The following is an 11453-nucleotide window of genomic DNA, read 5'->3' as shown; positions in this document are numbered from 1 at the left end:
CCTGTATACTTACTTCACACTGTGACTAGTTGATGCCTCCTGTATACCTCACTGATCACACTGTGACTAGTTGATACTTCCTGTATACTCACTTCACATTGTGATTAGTTGATGCCTCCTGTATACTCACTTCACACTGTGACTAGTTGATGCCTCCTGTATACTCACTTCACACTGTGACTAGTTGATGCCTCCTGTATACCTCACTGATCACACTGTGACTAGTTGATGCCTCCTGTATACTCACTTCACACTGTGATTAGTTGATGCCTCCTGTATACCTCACTTCACACTGTGATTAGTTGTTGTGCATGATTAGAGTTTCTTACAAAAATATTCCTTAGTCACTACAATTACAAAATGCTTCTGTCCACACTGCCTGCCGCATTCTATAAAACTGGGGCTCCAAGCCGGGTGGTGGTGGCGCACATGCAGTGTTTGGGAGGCAGAGGCAGGCAGATCTCTGTGACTTTAAGGCTAGTCTGGTCTACAAGAGCTAGGTCCAGGACAGTTAGGGCTATGCAGAGGAAACCCTGTCTCAAAAAAACAAAAACAACAGAAAAACAACTGGGACTGTAGATCCTGCCTTCACTCATCTGGCTCTGTCTCCTTATTAAACTGTGACTTAATATTTACATATTTAGTGCATTTGTGTGGAGGCCAGAGGCCAACCCTCTCTCGGGTCAGTTCTCTCACCATGGATAGAACTCTGGTCCTCAGGTTTGGTAGCAACTGCCTTCACTCACTGGGCCATCTCCCAGGTCCTAATTTTTGTGCCTCCCAAGTTCTGAAATTAAAGGTGTGCAGTCATTTTATAGGGGTTTGAACCCAGGATTCTATGTTAGGCAAGCACTTTACCAGTTAAGCCATAGTCCCAGCCTGAAATTTTTGTTGTATTTGTTTGTTTGTTTGAGATAGGATCTCGCTATGTAACTCTAGCTGGCTGGGAACTTGCTATGGAGATAAGGTGTCTTAGTTGGAGTTTCTATTGCTGTGATGAAACACTATGACCCAGAAGCAACTCGGGAAGGGAAGGGTTTGCTTGGCTTATGCTGCTACACCAGTGTTTATTAACACACCAGGAACCTGGAGGCAGGCGTTGATGCAGAGGCCATAAAGAGGCACTGCTTTCTTGCTGGCCTCCCCTGGCTTGCTCAGCCTGCTTTCTTAGAGAACCCAGGACTGTCAGCCCAGGGATGGCACCACCCACAATCCATCACTAGCTAAGAAATGCCTTACTACTGCTGGATTTTACGTCGACATTTTCTCACTTGAGGTTCCCTCCTTTCAGATAACTCTAGCTTGTGACAAGTTGACATAAGACTAGCCAGCACACTGGTCTAGCCTCAAACGGAGATCCCTACCTTTTGATGAGGTGCTGGGGATCAACCCAGGACTTCTACAGGGTAGGCAAGCCATTATAAATTACTGTTTTCATTCAGCAGGCTCATTATGTAGGCAAGGATGATCTTAACTTCTGAGTTCCCTGCCTCAACCTCCCCAGGACTAGGTAAGCACTCTACCGACTGAGCCACAGGCCCAGGCACCATGATTCATTTTTAGACTTTATTATTTGTGTGTGGGGGTGAGGAGCTGGGCTCTCGTGGCAGTCCTTGGGTAACTCTGTGAAGCTGGCTCCCTCCTTCCACCTCTAGGTGGGTTCTGGGTATCAAACTCAGGTCTTCGGGTTTGGGTTTCAGTGGCAGAAGCCTTTTGCCAGTTGAACCTTTCCACCGTCTCCACTCTTTAATAGTGGTCCACGAAGCATCCTCATTTTGAAACATAGTAGAAAGATGACACCAGTTCCCAACAGCGCGCCCCTATTTACTCAAATCTTCTACTGCCACTCCCCTTTCCCCCTCAATTTCTAAGCGAGTTAGTGGTTATGAGTGGGCTAGTACAGGGGGTTGGAGAGATGCCTGGGCGGTTAAGACTCCTGGCTGCTCTTCCAGAGGACTCGGGCTCGACTCCCAGCACCCACATGGAGGCACAGAACTGCAAATGATAGTAATAATGATAATGATACATTTTAAAAAGTGGTATGGTAGCCGGGCGTTGGTAGCTCACACCTTTAATCTCAGCACTCGGGAGGCAGAGGCAGGAGGATCTCTGTGAGTTCGAGGCCAGCCTGGTCTACAGAGCGAGTTCCAGGACAGCCTCCAAAGCCACAGAGAAACCCTGCCTCGAAAAACAAACAAACCGGTAATATGGTATGAAAACGCGACGGGTAAAGCAAGCCTGTCCTGCCAGCTCGGGAAAGGCTAAGTCAGGGCTACTTAATGTGAGGGCCAGCACAGGTTACACAGGGAGTTCCACCTGGAACTCAAAAATTGGCCCAACGCAGGCGCTCCCGAGTAGGGACGCCAAAAGCGTTCGGCCAGCTGGGCCAGAGGCGCAGAGGGCGGAAGGAACGCGCGCGCCGCCAGCCGTTTCGTTATGTAACCGGCCACAGTCGGGAGAGCCGGCGCTGCACGTCCGGCCGGCTCTCCGGAAATCACGCCCCCTTCCCTTTTACGGGAAGTCCTCGCTTGCGTCAGAGCGGCCCCAAGGCGGCGGCCGGTTACAGCCTGCCCCACTCCCGACTTCCGCCTGCCTCGAGTCCGGAGTCGCGGCCTTCCCAGCGCTCGTCCCCCCCAGCCTGCGGCGTCCGACCATGTTTGGCCTGCGGAGAAACGCGGTGATCGGCCTGAACCTGTACTGCGGCGGCGCCAGCCTGGGCGCGGGCGGCGGCTCTCCGGCCGGGGCGCGCCTCACGGCCGAGGAGGCCAAGGCGCGGCGCGAGGGGGGAGGGGAGGCCGGCCTGCTGCCCGGCGCGCGGGTGGTCGTGCGGCCGCCTCCCGTGGGCGCGGAGGACCCCGACGTCACCGCGTCGGCAGAGAGGCGGCTGCTCCGGTCGCCCGGCCTCCTCGCCGTGCCGCCCGAGGAGATGGCCGCGCCGGCCGCCGCCATCATATCTCCCGAGGACGAGCTGGACGGCTACGAGCCGGAGGCGCTCGGCAAGCGGCCGGCCGCGCTGCCCCTGCTGGAGCGCGTGAGCGAGGCGGCGAAGAGCACGGGCGCCGACGGCTCGCTGCCCTCCACGCCGCCGCCGGCCGAGGAGGAGGACGACGAGCTGTACCGCCAGTCGCTCGAGATCATCTCGCGCTACCTGCGCGAGCAGGCGGCCGGCGTCAAGGACGCGAAGCCGCTGGGCGAGGCGGGCCCGGCGGGCCGGAGGGCGCTGGAGACCCTGCGGCGCGTGGGCGACGGGGTGCAGCGCAACCACGAGACGGCCTTCCAGGGTAAGCGGCGCCCGGGGCGGGGCGGGCCGGCCGTGCGGGGAGAGCCCGAGCCTGGCTCTCCGCAACCAGAATGTTCTGGCCGTGAGTCATTGTTTCCGCCCATCTGGCAGTCGGGTTCAAAAGCCGGAAAGGGTGGGATGTCAGTGTCGGCGTGGGGTCGGCCCGAGAGCCCCAGAGCCAAGTCCCCTCGCCGTGGGTGGGCAAGGGGGCCGTGCCCCGCGTCGGACAAAGGAGGCCATGAGGTTGCATGCTTTTCTCCTTCTCAGGCATGCTTCGGAAAATGGACATTAAAAACGAAGACGATGTCAAATCTTTTTCTCGAGTGATGGTCCATGTTTTCAAAGATGGCGTAACAAACTGGGGCAGGATTGTGACTCTTATTTCTTTTGGTGCCTATGTGGCCAAACACTTGAAGAGCATAAACCAGGAAAGCTGCATCGAACCATTAGCAGAGAGTATCACAGACGTTCTTGTCAGGACAAAACGTGACTGGCTGGTCAAACAAAGAGGCTGGGTAAGTTTGCCTTACGGTTTACAGTGACTGGAGTGGAAATGGGGTGCAGGATTTTGTGAAGGTGGAGGCTACTAGAGCTCCTTCCCGGTCCAGATCTCATTTACGTATCTCTGGTGGCTGGATGTTGGACGTTGTAAGTGGCAGGTCCAGAGAAAAAGTGCTGTGACGGTCTTGAATTGTACCAAAAGGTCTTGTGTTCTGTAGGTTGTTCTTCTAATTCAGTTGGATAATCTTCAGAGCAGTGGATTCATTCAAACCGTGAAGAAGTACGAGTCACCTGTGATGACTCGGTAGCCTTCCCCGTGGGCAATTGTAATCAAATGGAGAACGGGGTAGAGCCTGCATTTTAGAAGTTTTAATACCCAAAGAGCTCTGCTGTGAGGTGTTCTCAGCCTCATTACTGACCCACGGGAGAAATACTGCAGGGGGATCCGAAGAGAGTTTCTGTCTTCTACCATGTCGTGGGGGCCCTCATAATTCTTCCATTCAGATTGTGCAATTCAACTGCTGTGAGTTAGTGTAACTACTGAAAAGAGATGTTTCTCTTGCATCCCGGGAGTATATAATAATTGGTTCCCCATTGTTTTGGAGGATATTTTAATTCACCCTTTCTCTGTATTTAGTGTTACAACAGCAGAAACCCATACTTGAAAAATGTGCTTTTCTTTTTTGTTTTCTAGGATGGGTTTGTGGAGTTCTTCCACGTACAGGACCTAGAAGGCGGCATCAGAAATGTGCTGCTGGCTTTTGCGGGTGTGGCTGGAGTAGGGGCTGGCCTGGCATATCTAATAAGATAGCCTTATGAGTGCAGTAGGGGACTCTTAACTCCAGCCACCAAACCACCTGCTTCTGTGAAAACAAATGTATTTATGAAGTTGGACTTGAAGCTGCCCGGGCTTTAACAATCCAGGAGTTCTACTCTAGCAACATAGCCAGAAAGCAAGCAAGTGGCTACAGGATTGTGGCTAACAAGAATAAATACATGGGGAAGTGCTCCCTCTTGAAGAGTTACTATCTGAAAGAAGCCAAGTTTTCACTCAGCAAACTTTGGGAGGCCATGGAGGAGGACTTGTAGATTGAATGAATGGAAGTGGGTAGGTGAACAGACTTGATTTCGTTGTCTAGAAGAGTGGCCAGTCCTCAGGCTAGTCATAGAACTCACTAAATGTGCAGTCCGTCACTCCACTCCTGTAGTGTTGAAAGAGAAGCACTAACAATGGCGGTGATCTGTGTAAGTTGGATTTAAGCTGCAAGTAACCAGACCATGACTAGGAAGCCGCAGTACTGTACAAGAATGTGAAAGGCTCTCTGAGCTTTCCCAGGAGTACTTCTTGACGAAGTCCAAGTGCTCAGGACGTAGTCCTGTCTACTTGGGCTTGGTTTTGATGATAATCTTAAGTTTATTAGCCTAGTAATGGCCAAAAGTACTTGACTTAAGGTTCACTAATTAGTTACAAAACTGAAAAGCCTCAATTTTTAAGGAAAACAGCATATAAATTGTATTTGTCTGTAAAAATTGTATATATTTTTACAGAAAGTCTATTTCTTTGAATAGAAAAGGAGGGATGACTCAGATTTAATTTTTCCATACCCTTTTGAAACTTGCAACTTCTCTAGTTAGAAATCTATTTCTTACAGCTTTTTAAAACGTTGTCATGATCAGCTCTAGAGTATATACAGAACCAGTTGTGTGTGTGGACTGGTTATAGTGGAACAAATGGGATTCATAACTATGCAGGCTTAATTTTCCAGTCTGATTTTGTATGTAAGGATCACAGGTAGATGTGAGGCATATGGCCCCCTGTTGACTTTAAATTGTAAAGTGGTTTGGTATCACAGGCTAGACTCATAACCATGGTGCTATTCACAAGGTTTACTTGTTTGACACAAGTTTAAGCCTGGTGGTGTCAATAAAACAAATATGTATTTCTTTTCTACTAATGATTGCCAAGCTTTGTTTTGAATTTCTGTATTAGTCTCTAAATGTCCCACCTGTTGTATTAACCTTTACTTCCTCTCCTTTCTTTACATACTGGCTTGTTAAGATCTTCTGGTCCCTCTACAAATATAATCGAAGTCTACATTTCCTCCCTGGAACCCTCACCCTCCAACTAAGAACCTAAGTGATCTCCCTCCCATCCTATCAGAGTCAGCAGAACTTTGTCTCCTTAGAGGGCAGTGAAGTGACACTTCCTCTTTGAGCCCTATGACCAACAGTAACGGGTATGGGGGTGAAACTCCCTTTTCCACTGTTTATCCTATTGATCAAAAGTCCCCTTGGGAATTTGAGAAGTTGGAGTGAGCTGCATCATACATAAGTTTCTATACAGTTTGCTCCTAGTATGGATATGCTCACTTAAATTTTTAAAAAGGTGTGTTTTGTTGAGCCTCAGTTCTATAATAGCCACTGGTAAACTGAGGAGTTTGTTTGAGCTACGGTCATTTTGAAAGCTTGCCTCAGAATGTGACCTTTCGTCAGGACTACAGATAAAAATAGTCCTGAATCAGATGACTAAGAATGTAAGGGGGAAGACATGCCCGGCCTGCCCATCTCAGCCACAGGTCGTCTTGCTGGAGCTATTTGTACCTAGATTTATCCTTGGTTATAAATTGCTTATTTATGTTTATCTCTTGACTTATAAGCACTTTATGTAGTTTAATTAACCCTACAGGTTAAGGTGACTAAAAGGCTAGTGTCCCATATTCAGTTGTGTGAGTTTGTGTTTATACAGACAGGTATTTTAGTTCCAGGGCCATGAAGGCTTGCAGAGCCCAAGTGGGTGAGAAAAGGGGTTTTTATTTAGAGATGAGGCACGTGATCTGAGTACTCACTAGCAGAATAGTTGAGACATCCTCTGAAGCGAAGAGGGAGGGGCAGTTTGGAGATGGCTCTCAGCAAATTCTGTTTGTCTTACACTTCTCTCAGGGAATAACACCATACAGTCTTCAAGCATCCATGTACATTCTACCTGGGGTGGTGAATACCTTCATTCTGGTAGAACCAGCATTTTTAACATCTGTTCCCGAAAGGGTTAGGACCAACTGCAAGTTAATGTGGGTTGTAAAAAAAAAAATGTGTTTCCCTAACTTCTGTTTCTTCTCCTAAGGAAAAAAAATAAAACCTTTTTTTTTTTCTCCAAAGTAAGGTGTGGTATGGGTCTTTTATCGCCTTCCTTCCCCCTTATGCAAGTCTTTTTAGGGAAGTCAGCTGGGCAAGTGCGTGTAAGTGAAGTAGAAGTTGATTTGCCTTGCAGCAAAGTGATAAGAGTGTGCAATGTAAATGTGAAGTCTTGTGTTTAGCGTATTACCACTTAAACTAGTTCTTCACTTTTTTGGGTGGTGGAAGAGAATGCTTTTTGGTTTCCTTTGAGACAGTCTCAAAATAGCCCAGGCTGGATGATCTTAAACTCTGGTCTCTTAGCGCCACACCTGCCTTTGTTGCTGAAAGGGTTCTTGTGTCTTAAGTTCACTAGCCAAGGCTGACCTTGAATTTTTCTTGCTCCTGCCTACACCTCTGGTGGGCCTCTGCTTTAGCTGAGATGGGTTTATGCTTCCTTGGAGTGTGTTGTCCCAACCTGCCCCTGTAAGGAGTGTACTTGGAAAAGGAGTTTTCCTTCCCCCAATCCCCTCCCCCCCAAATGCTGGGAGTCAGACCCAGGACCTTGTGTGTAGTGGGCAGGCTCTTCACTGACCCACACTCTATCTTAGGATGCTGCTCTGTGCCTAGTCGGATTTGGTGCAAGCTCCATAGGTAGGTGCTCTCCAGCTGAGGTACAGGCGCTGCCCACCAGTCCTTCTTAATGCGGAAATCAGACGCGCCTGTTCATGAAAACATTTTTATCTCCTGAGTTGTATGTGGAGGTCAGTTCAACTTGGAAGTCAAGGTTCTCTCCTCCTACTGTGGGACCTGGGGATCAAACTCAGGCTTGTGGCTCTTAACCACTGAGCCATCTCACTAGCCCTATTTGATAGGCTGCTGTGTTGTTCACTTGTTTTTTAATGTAAAAGGGTTCACAAAGCAATGACTGACTCCACCGCACTTCTGAGATGAAAAAGATTAGTCACCTGAGGTTTTAGTAGTTCTTGGTATTTGTCAGGGCCTCTCCTTCCAAGAAGGAGGTGAGGCTAAGCCAGTTTGAAGAACTATCCTGCCTTTGTTGTCAAATACCTTGAAAGGGAGCCGGATCACCATGGAAATGTGCAAATTTGAGGTTTGCATAACTGGTTTTCAGCCACAAACACCAAACACTAATCATGCAAACAGCATCTGGCACCTTCTCCACTCAGTTTTGTGTGTTTGATCGTCTGTCCCATCTTCATGAATTTCATTACCAGATGACAGTAAATTTTATTGGTTTCACTGTGTAGCCCTGGTGGTCTTAGAACTCTAGACCAGACTGACTTCGAACTCAGAACACCTGTACCTGCCCTCTGAGTGGTAGGATTAAAGGCATGTGCCGCCAACAACAGGCAGTAACTTGTAAAGCCACTTTGTACTGGGCATAGTGGCTCATGCCTGTAGCCCCAGCACCCGTAGCCATGCCCATCACCCCGTTAGGCTGAGGCAGAAGTACTGCCTGGAGTTGAAAGCCAACATGGCCGCATAGAGACTAGATTTAAAGGTGTGGGGGAGGGTTGGAAGTTGGCTCAGATTTGGTAGCACTAACTGGTCTTCCAGAGAGCCTAGATTTAGTTCCCAGCTTCCATGTAAGAACTCAAAAAGCCACCTAAGTAACTTCAGTGCCAGGAGATCTGATCCCCTCTTCTGTCTTGAGCCCTGCTTACATGGACACAAAGGAAAAGAAAGGTATCCATTTGTTGGGAGTGTTCAATAGCTGTACAGAGACATGCTGGGACAATGGTACCCAAGAAAGGGTAACACTTAACATGCTAAATCTTGCTTGGCACACACCTGAGATCCCAGCAGGATTACATCAGGTCCAAAGCAAGCCTGTGCTACATAACACGTCACTGGATAGAGACAGGACCCTAATTCTTGGCCTGGGTTAAGTTTCAGTTAATGATGTTTAGGGGCTTTTAGTTACTTTTGATACAGGGCCTAGGCTTGCATTGAACTTTGGATGCTCCTGCCTTGGCCTTTTATGTCACCATGATGGGCCCCATTGATGCTTTAGGACATGAAGCTGTTTGTGCACAGTCCGTTACTTTACCTTAAAAACTTAATCAAGCCAGTTTGTCTACAGCAGCACACTTGTAATCTCAGCCTGGGGGAGTCCTAGGCGATGCTGTGACTTAGAGGTCAGTCAAGGTCATCACAAGGTTTTCTATTTCCAAGAAAATACCTTCAAAGTGGATGTTAAGGCTGGGAGTGGTGGTGGTACACCCTTAGGACGCCTAAGACTGTAGATGGCAGCTTAAGGATCAGGTATTAAAGGTCAGCCTTTGCTACAAGATTTTGAAGCCAGTTTAGGCTGACTGAGAGCTTGTTTGGGGGAAACAATAAGAAGTGGGTGTGGTGGCACATATCTTAATTTCACTGACATTTAGGAAGACTTTAAGGCCAACCAGGACTCTTACTCAAAGAGTAACCTGAGTCCCTTAAGGAGACAACCCACCCCACCTGGTGTCTGACACAACTAATGTTCAGTTTTCTACAGCCGTGCTGTGGAGGCCCAAGTTCTGGCCTCCTCCCTCTGCTCCCTCAAGTGCCAGACAGATGTATGCCTGTGCCAGCTTCAGAACCCAGGCCTTCTGAATACCAGGCAAACTGTCAAACAGCCACCAGCCCTTTCATTTTCAATTCTTGTTTTGTGATTTTCCATTTTTTTTTCCTGATTGTGCTGTAAGGGTGCTGGAGTTTAGACCAGAGCTGCTGACCTTCCCTGTCGAGTAACTCGAGGACCAGGTCATTCTGCTGCCTAAGAATACTTTTCAAGGTCGGGGTGTCACTCATTCATTAGGGTGTGTATTTAACCTCTGCAAGTCCTGGGTTCAGTCTCGTCTCACGGCCACCCTGCTCCCCTTTTCGTGAAACTTGGTGGCATTCTAGCCCAGGCTGGCATGGAGCTTGGGATGATAGTTTTGACTTAGCCTCGAAAAGTCCTGGTATGAGGTGGCCATAAGGCCAGCCTAAAACAAGTTTTGGTAACTAAAGAATTTTACAAAAATCAGAGTGAAAAAAGTGCCATTAGTGTGTAGCATGGCTGCAGCCAGCTAGATACCCAAAGCAGAAGAATCATTTGCAGAGGCGTCTCGGACCCCGGCTCCCCACCCCTACCTACTCCAGAGGCTTCTGGAGATTTGAAAACTTGGTTCTGTCTTAGTTCACAGTATGCTGTGTTAGTTTAGCTTATCTCAGTTATGTGAAGCATCTGGGAGGGGGAGGGGCATCTGCCGGGGAGGCTGATGACTCATACAACTTGACAATTGAGTGGGGTTTCTCTCCATTGGGGGTAGGAGGTAGGGTTCCGAGACTGGGTTTCTCTGTGTAACAGACCTGGCTGCCCTGGAATTCCTTCTGTAGATCAGGCTAGCCTTGAACTTAGAGATCCACCTGCCCCTACCTCCCGAATGGAGTGCACTACCACACCCAAGCTTTTTTGTTTTGTTTTGTTTTGAGACTAGGAGTCACTGTGTGTTGTCCAGGTGAAACCTGGACTCCAGTAACTCCATACCTGACAGGAGAAGGAACTGACTTCTGGTTAATAGTTTTGTTTTTGTTTTTTTTAGAGACAGGGTTTCTCTGTGTAGCTGTGGAACCTGTTCTAGAACTTACTCTGTAGACCAGGCTGGTCTCAAACTCACAGAGATCTGCCTACCTCTGTCTTCAAGTGCTGTGCTGGAATTAAAGGCATATGCACCACCAGCACCCAGCCTGGTTAATTAATTCTTTTTTTTTTTTTTTTTTTTTTTTGGTTTTTCGAGACTCTCTGTATTGTTTTGGAGGCTGTCCTGGAACTCACTTTGTAGACCAGGCTGGCCTCAAACTCACAGATCCGCCTGCCTCTGCCTCCCGAGTGCTGGGATTAAAGGAGTGCACCCCCATCCCCACTCCCCACCCCACCCCACCCTGGCTATCCCACTCTATTTTTGAAACCTTATAGCCTTAGCTGTTTTGGAACTTGCTGGCCTCAAACTCCCAGAGATCTGCCTCCCAACTTTAAAGGGATCGAAGGTTTGTAGCCCAGCCTGGTTTTATTTATTTTTAATTACCTGTATATGGGAGGGGTTATGTACATGTAAGTGGGTTGGCTCCCTAGGAGATGGAATTACACATTTGCAAGCCACTGGTTATAAATTCTGTGAACCAGACTCTGGATTTCTACAAGAACTATTATCGGAGTCTAGTCTGCACTTCAGGAGGGTAACAGTATGACCCCATGGCCTACTCGATGGACTGCGGGAGTGCAATATTACATAGGAAAGGCATATTAAGTACCTTGTCTTACTTGAGACATCCTTATTCCATGGCCTCAGTCTTCCAAATGTTGGGATTATTGCCATGTCCTTACCTAAATTCCCTCATGAATAACCTATTATACTAGAGCTCGAACCTTACAGCTAACTAGTTCCTCACCTTCCAGACTCACAGCCAGGGAAAGCAAGTCCTGTTTTTGATCACAGGACTGGGAGCTACACTCTGCAGAACAAAATTTAGTAAGAACAACCCTTGAAAGTTACTAAATGCATGGTGTCTC

The 11453-nt window shown here is 48.2% G+C and overlaps 1 protein-coding gene across 2 annotated transcripts; it reads left to right on the top strand.

The window, feature by feature from the left end:
* The first annotated feature begins 2144 nt into the window (after positions 1-2144).
* Mcl1 (MCL1 apoptosis regulator, BCL2 family member) lies at positions 2145-6936 on the top strand. 2 transcript variants are annotated; one of them, XM_021235464.2, is made up of 3 exons: positions 2419-3281; positions 3548-3795; positions 4476-6936. In XM_021235464.2, exons 1-3 carry the CDS (start codon positions 2654-2656, stop codon positions 4590-4592), a joined length of 993 nt encoding a protein of 330 aa, XP_021091123.1. In that variant the 5' UTR covers positions 2419-2653; the 3' UTR covers positions 4593-6936. The 2 variants fall into 2 exon arrangements, with proteins under 2 accessions (XP_040608155.1, XP_021091123.1); XM_040752221.1 differs by lacking the exon at positions 3548-3795 and having other exon boundaries at positions 2145-3281.
* The last annotated feature ends 4517 nt before the right edge of the window (positions 6937-11453 follow it).

The sequence above is a fragment of the Mesocricetus auratus genome, unplaced genomic scaffold (assembly GCF_017639785.1).
Source record: "Mesocricetus auratus isolate SY011 unplaced genomic scaffold, BCM_Maur_2.0 Super-Scaffold_100009, whole genome shotgun sequence".
NCBI lineage: Eukaryota > Metazoa > Chordata > Mammalia > Rodentia > Cricetidae > Mesocricetus > Mesocricetus auratus.
Note: the sequence above shows the minus strand (reverse complement) of the source record. Positions and strands in the feature narration are given on the sequence as shown.

Coding starts and splice junctions, on each gene's coding strand:
- Mcl1 (XM_040752221.1), top strand. CDS start 2,213: ATGAAAACGCGACGGGTAAAGCAAGCCTGTCCTGCCAGCTCGGGAAAG. Junction 3,282..4,475: donor CCACGAGACGGCCTTCCAGG/GTAAGCGGCGCC, acceptor TTTGTTTTCTAG/GATGGGTTTGTGGAGTTCTT.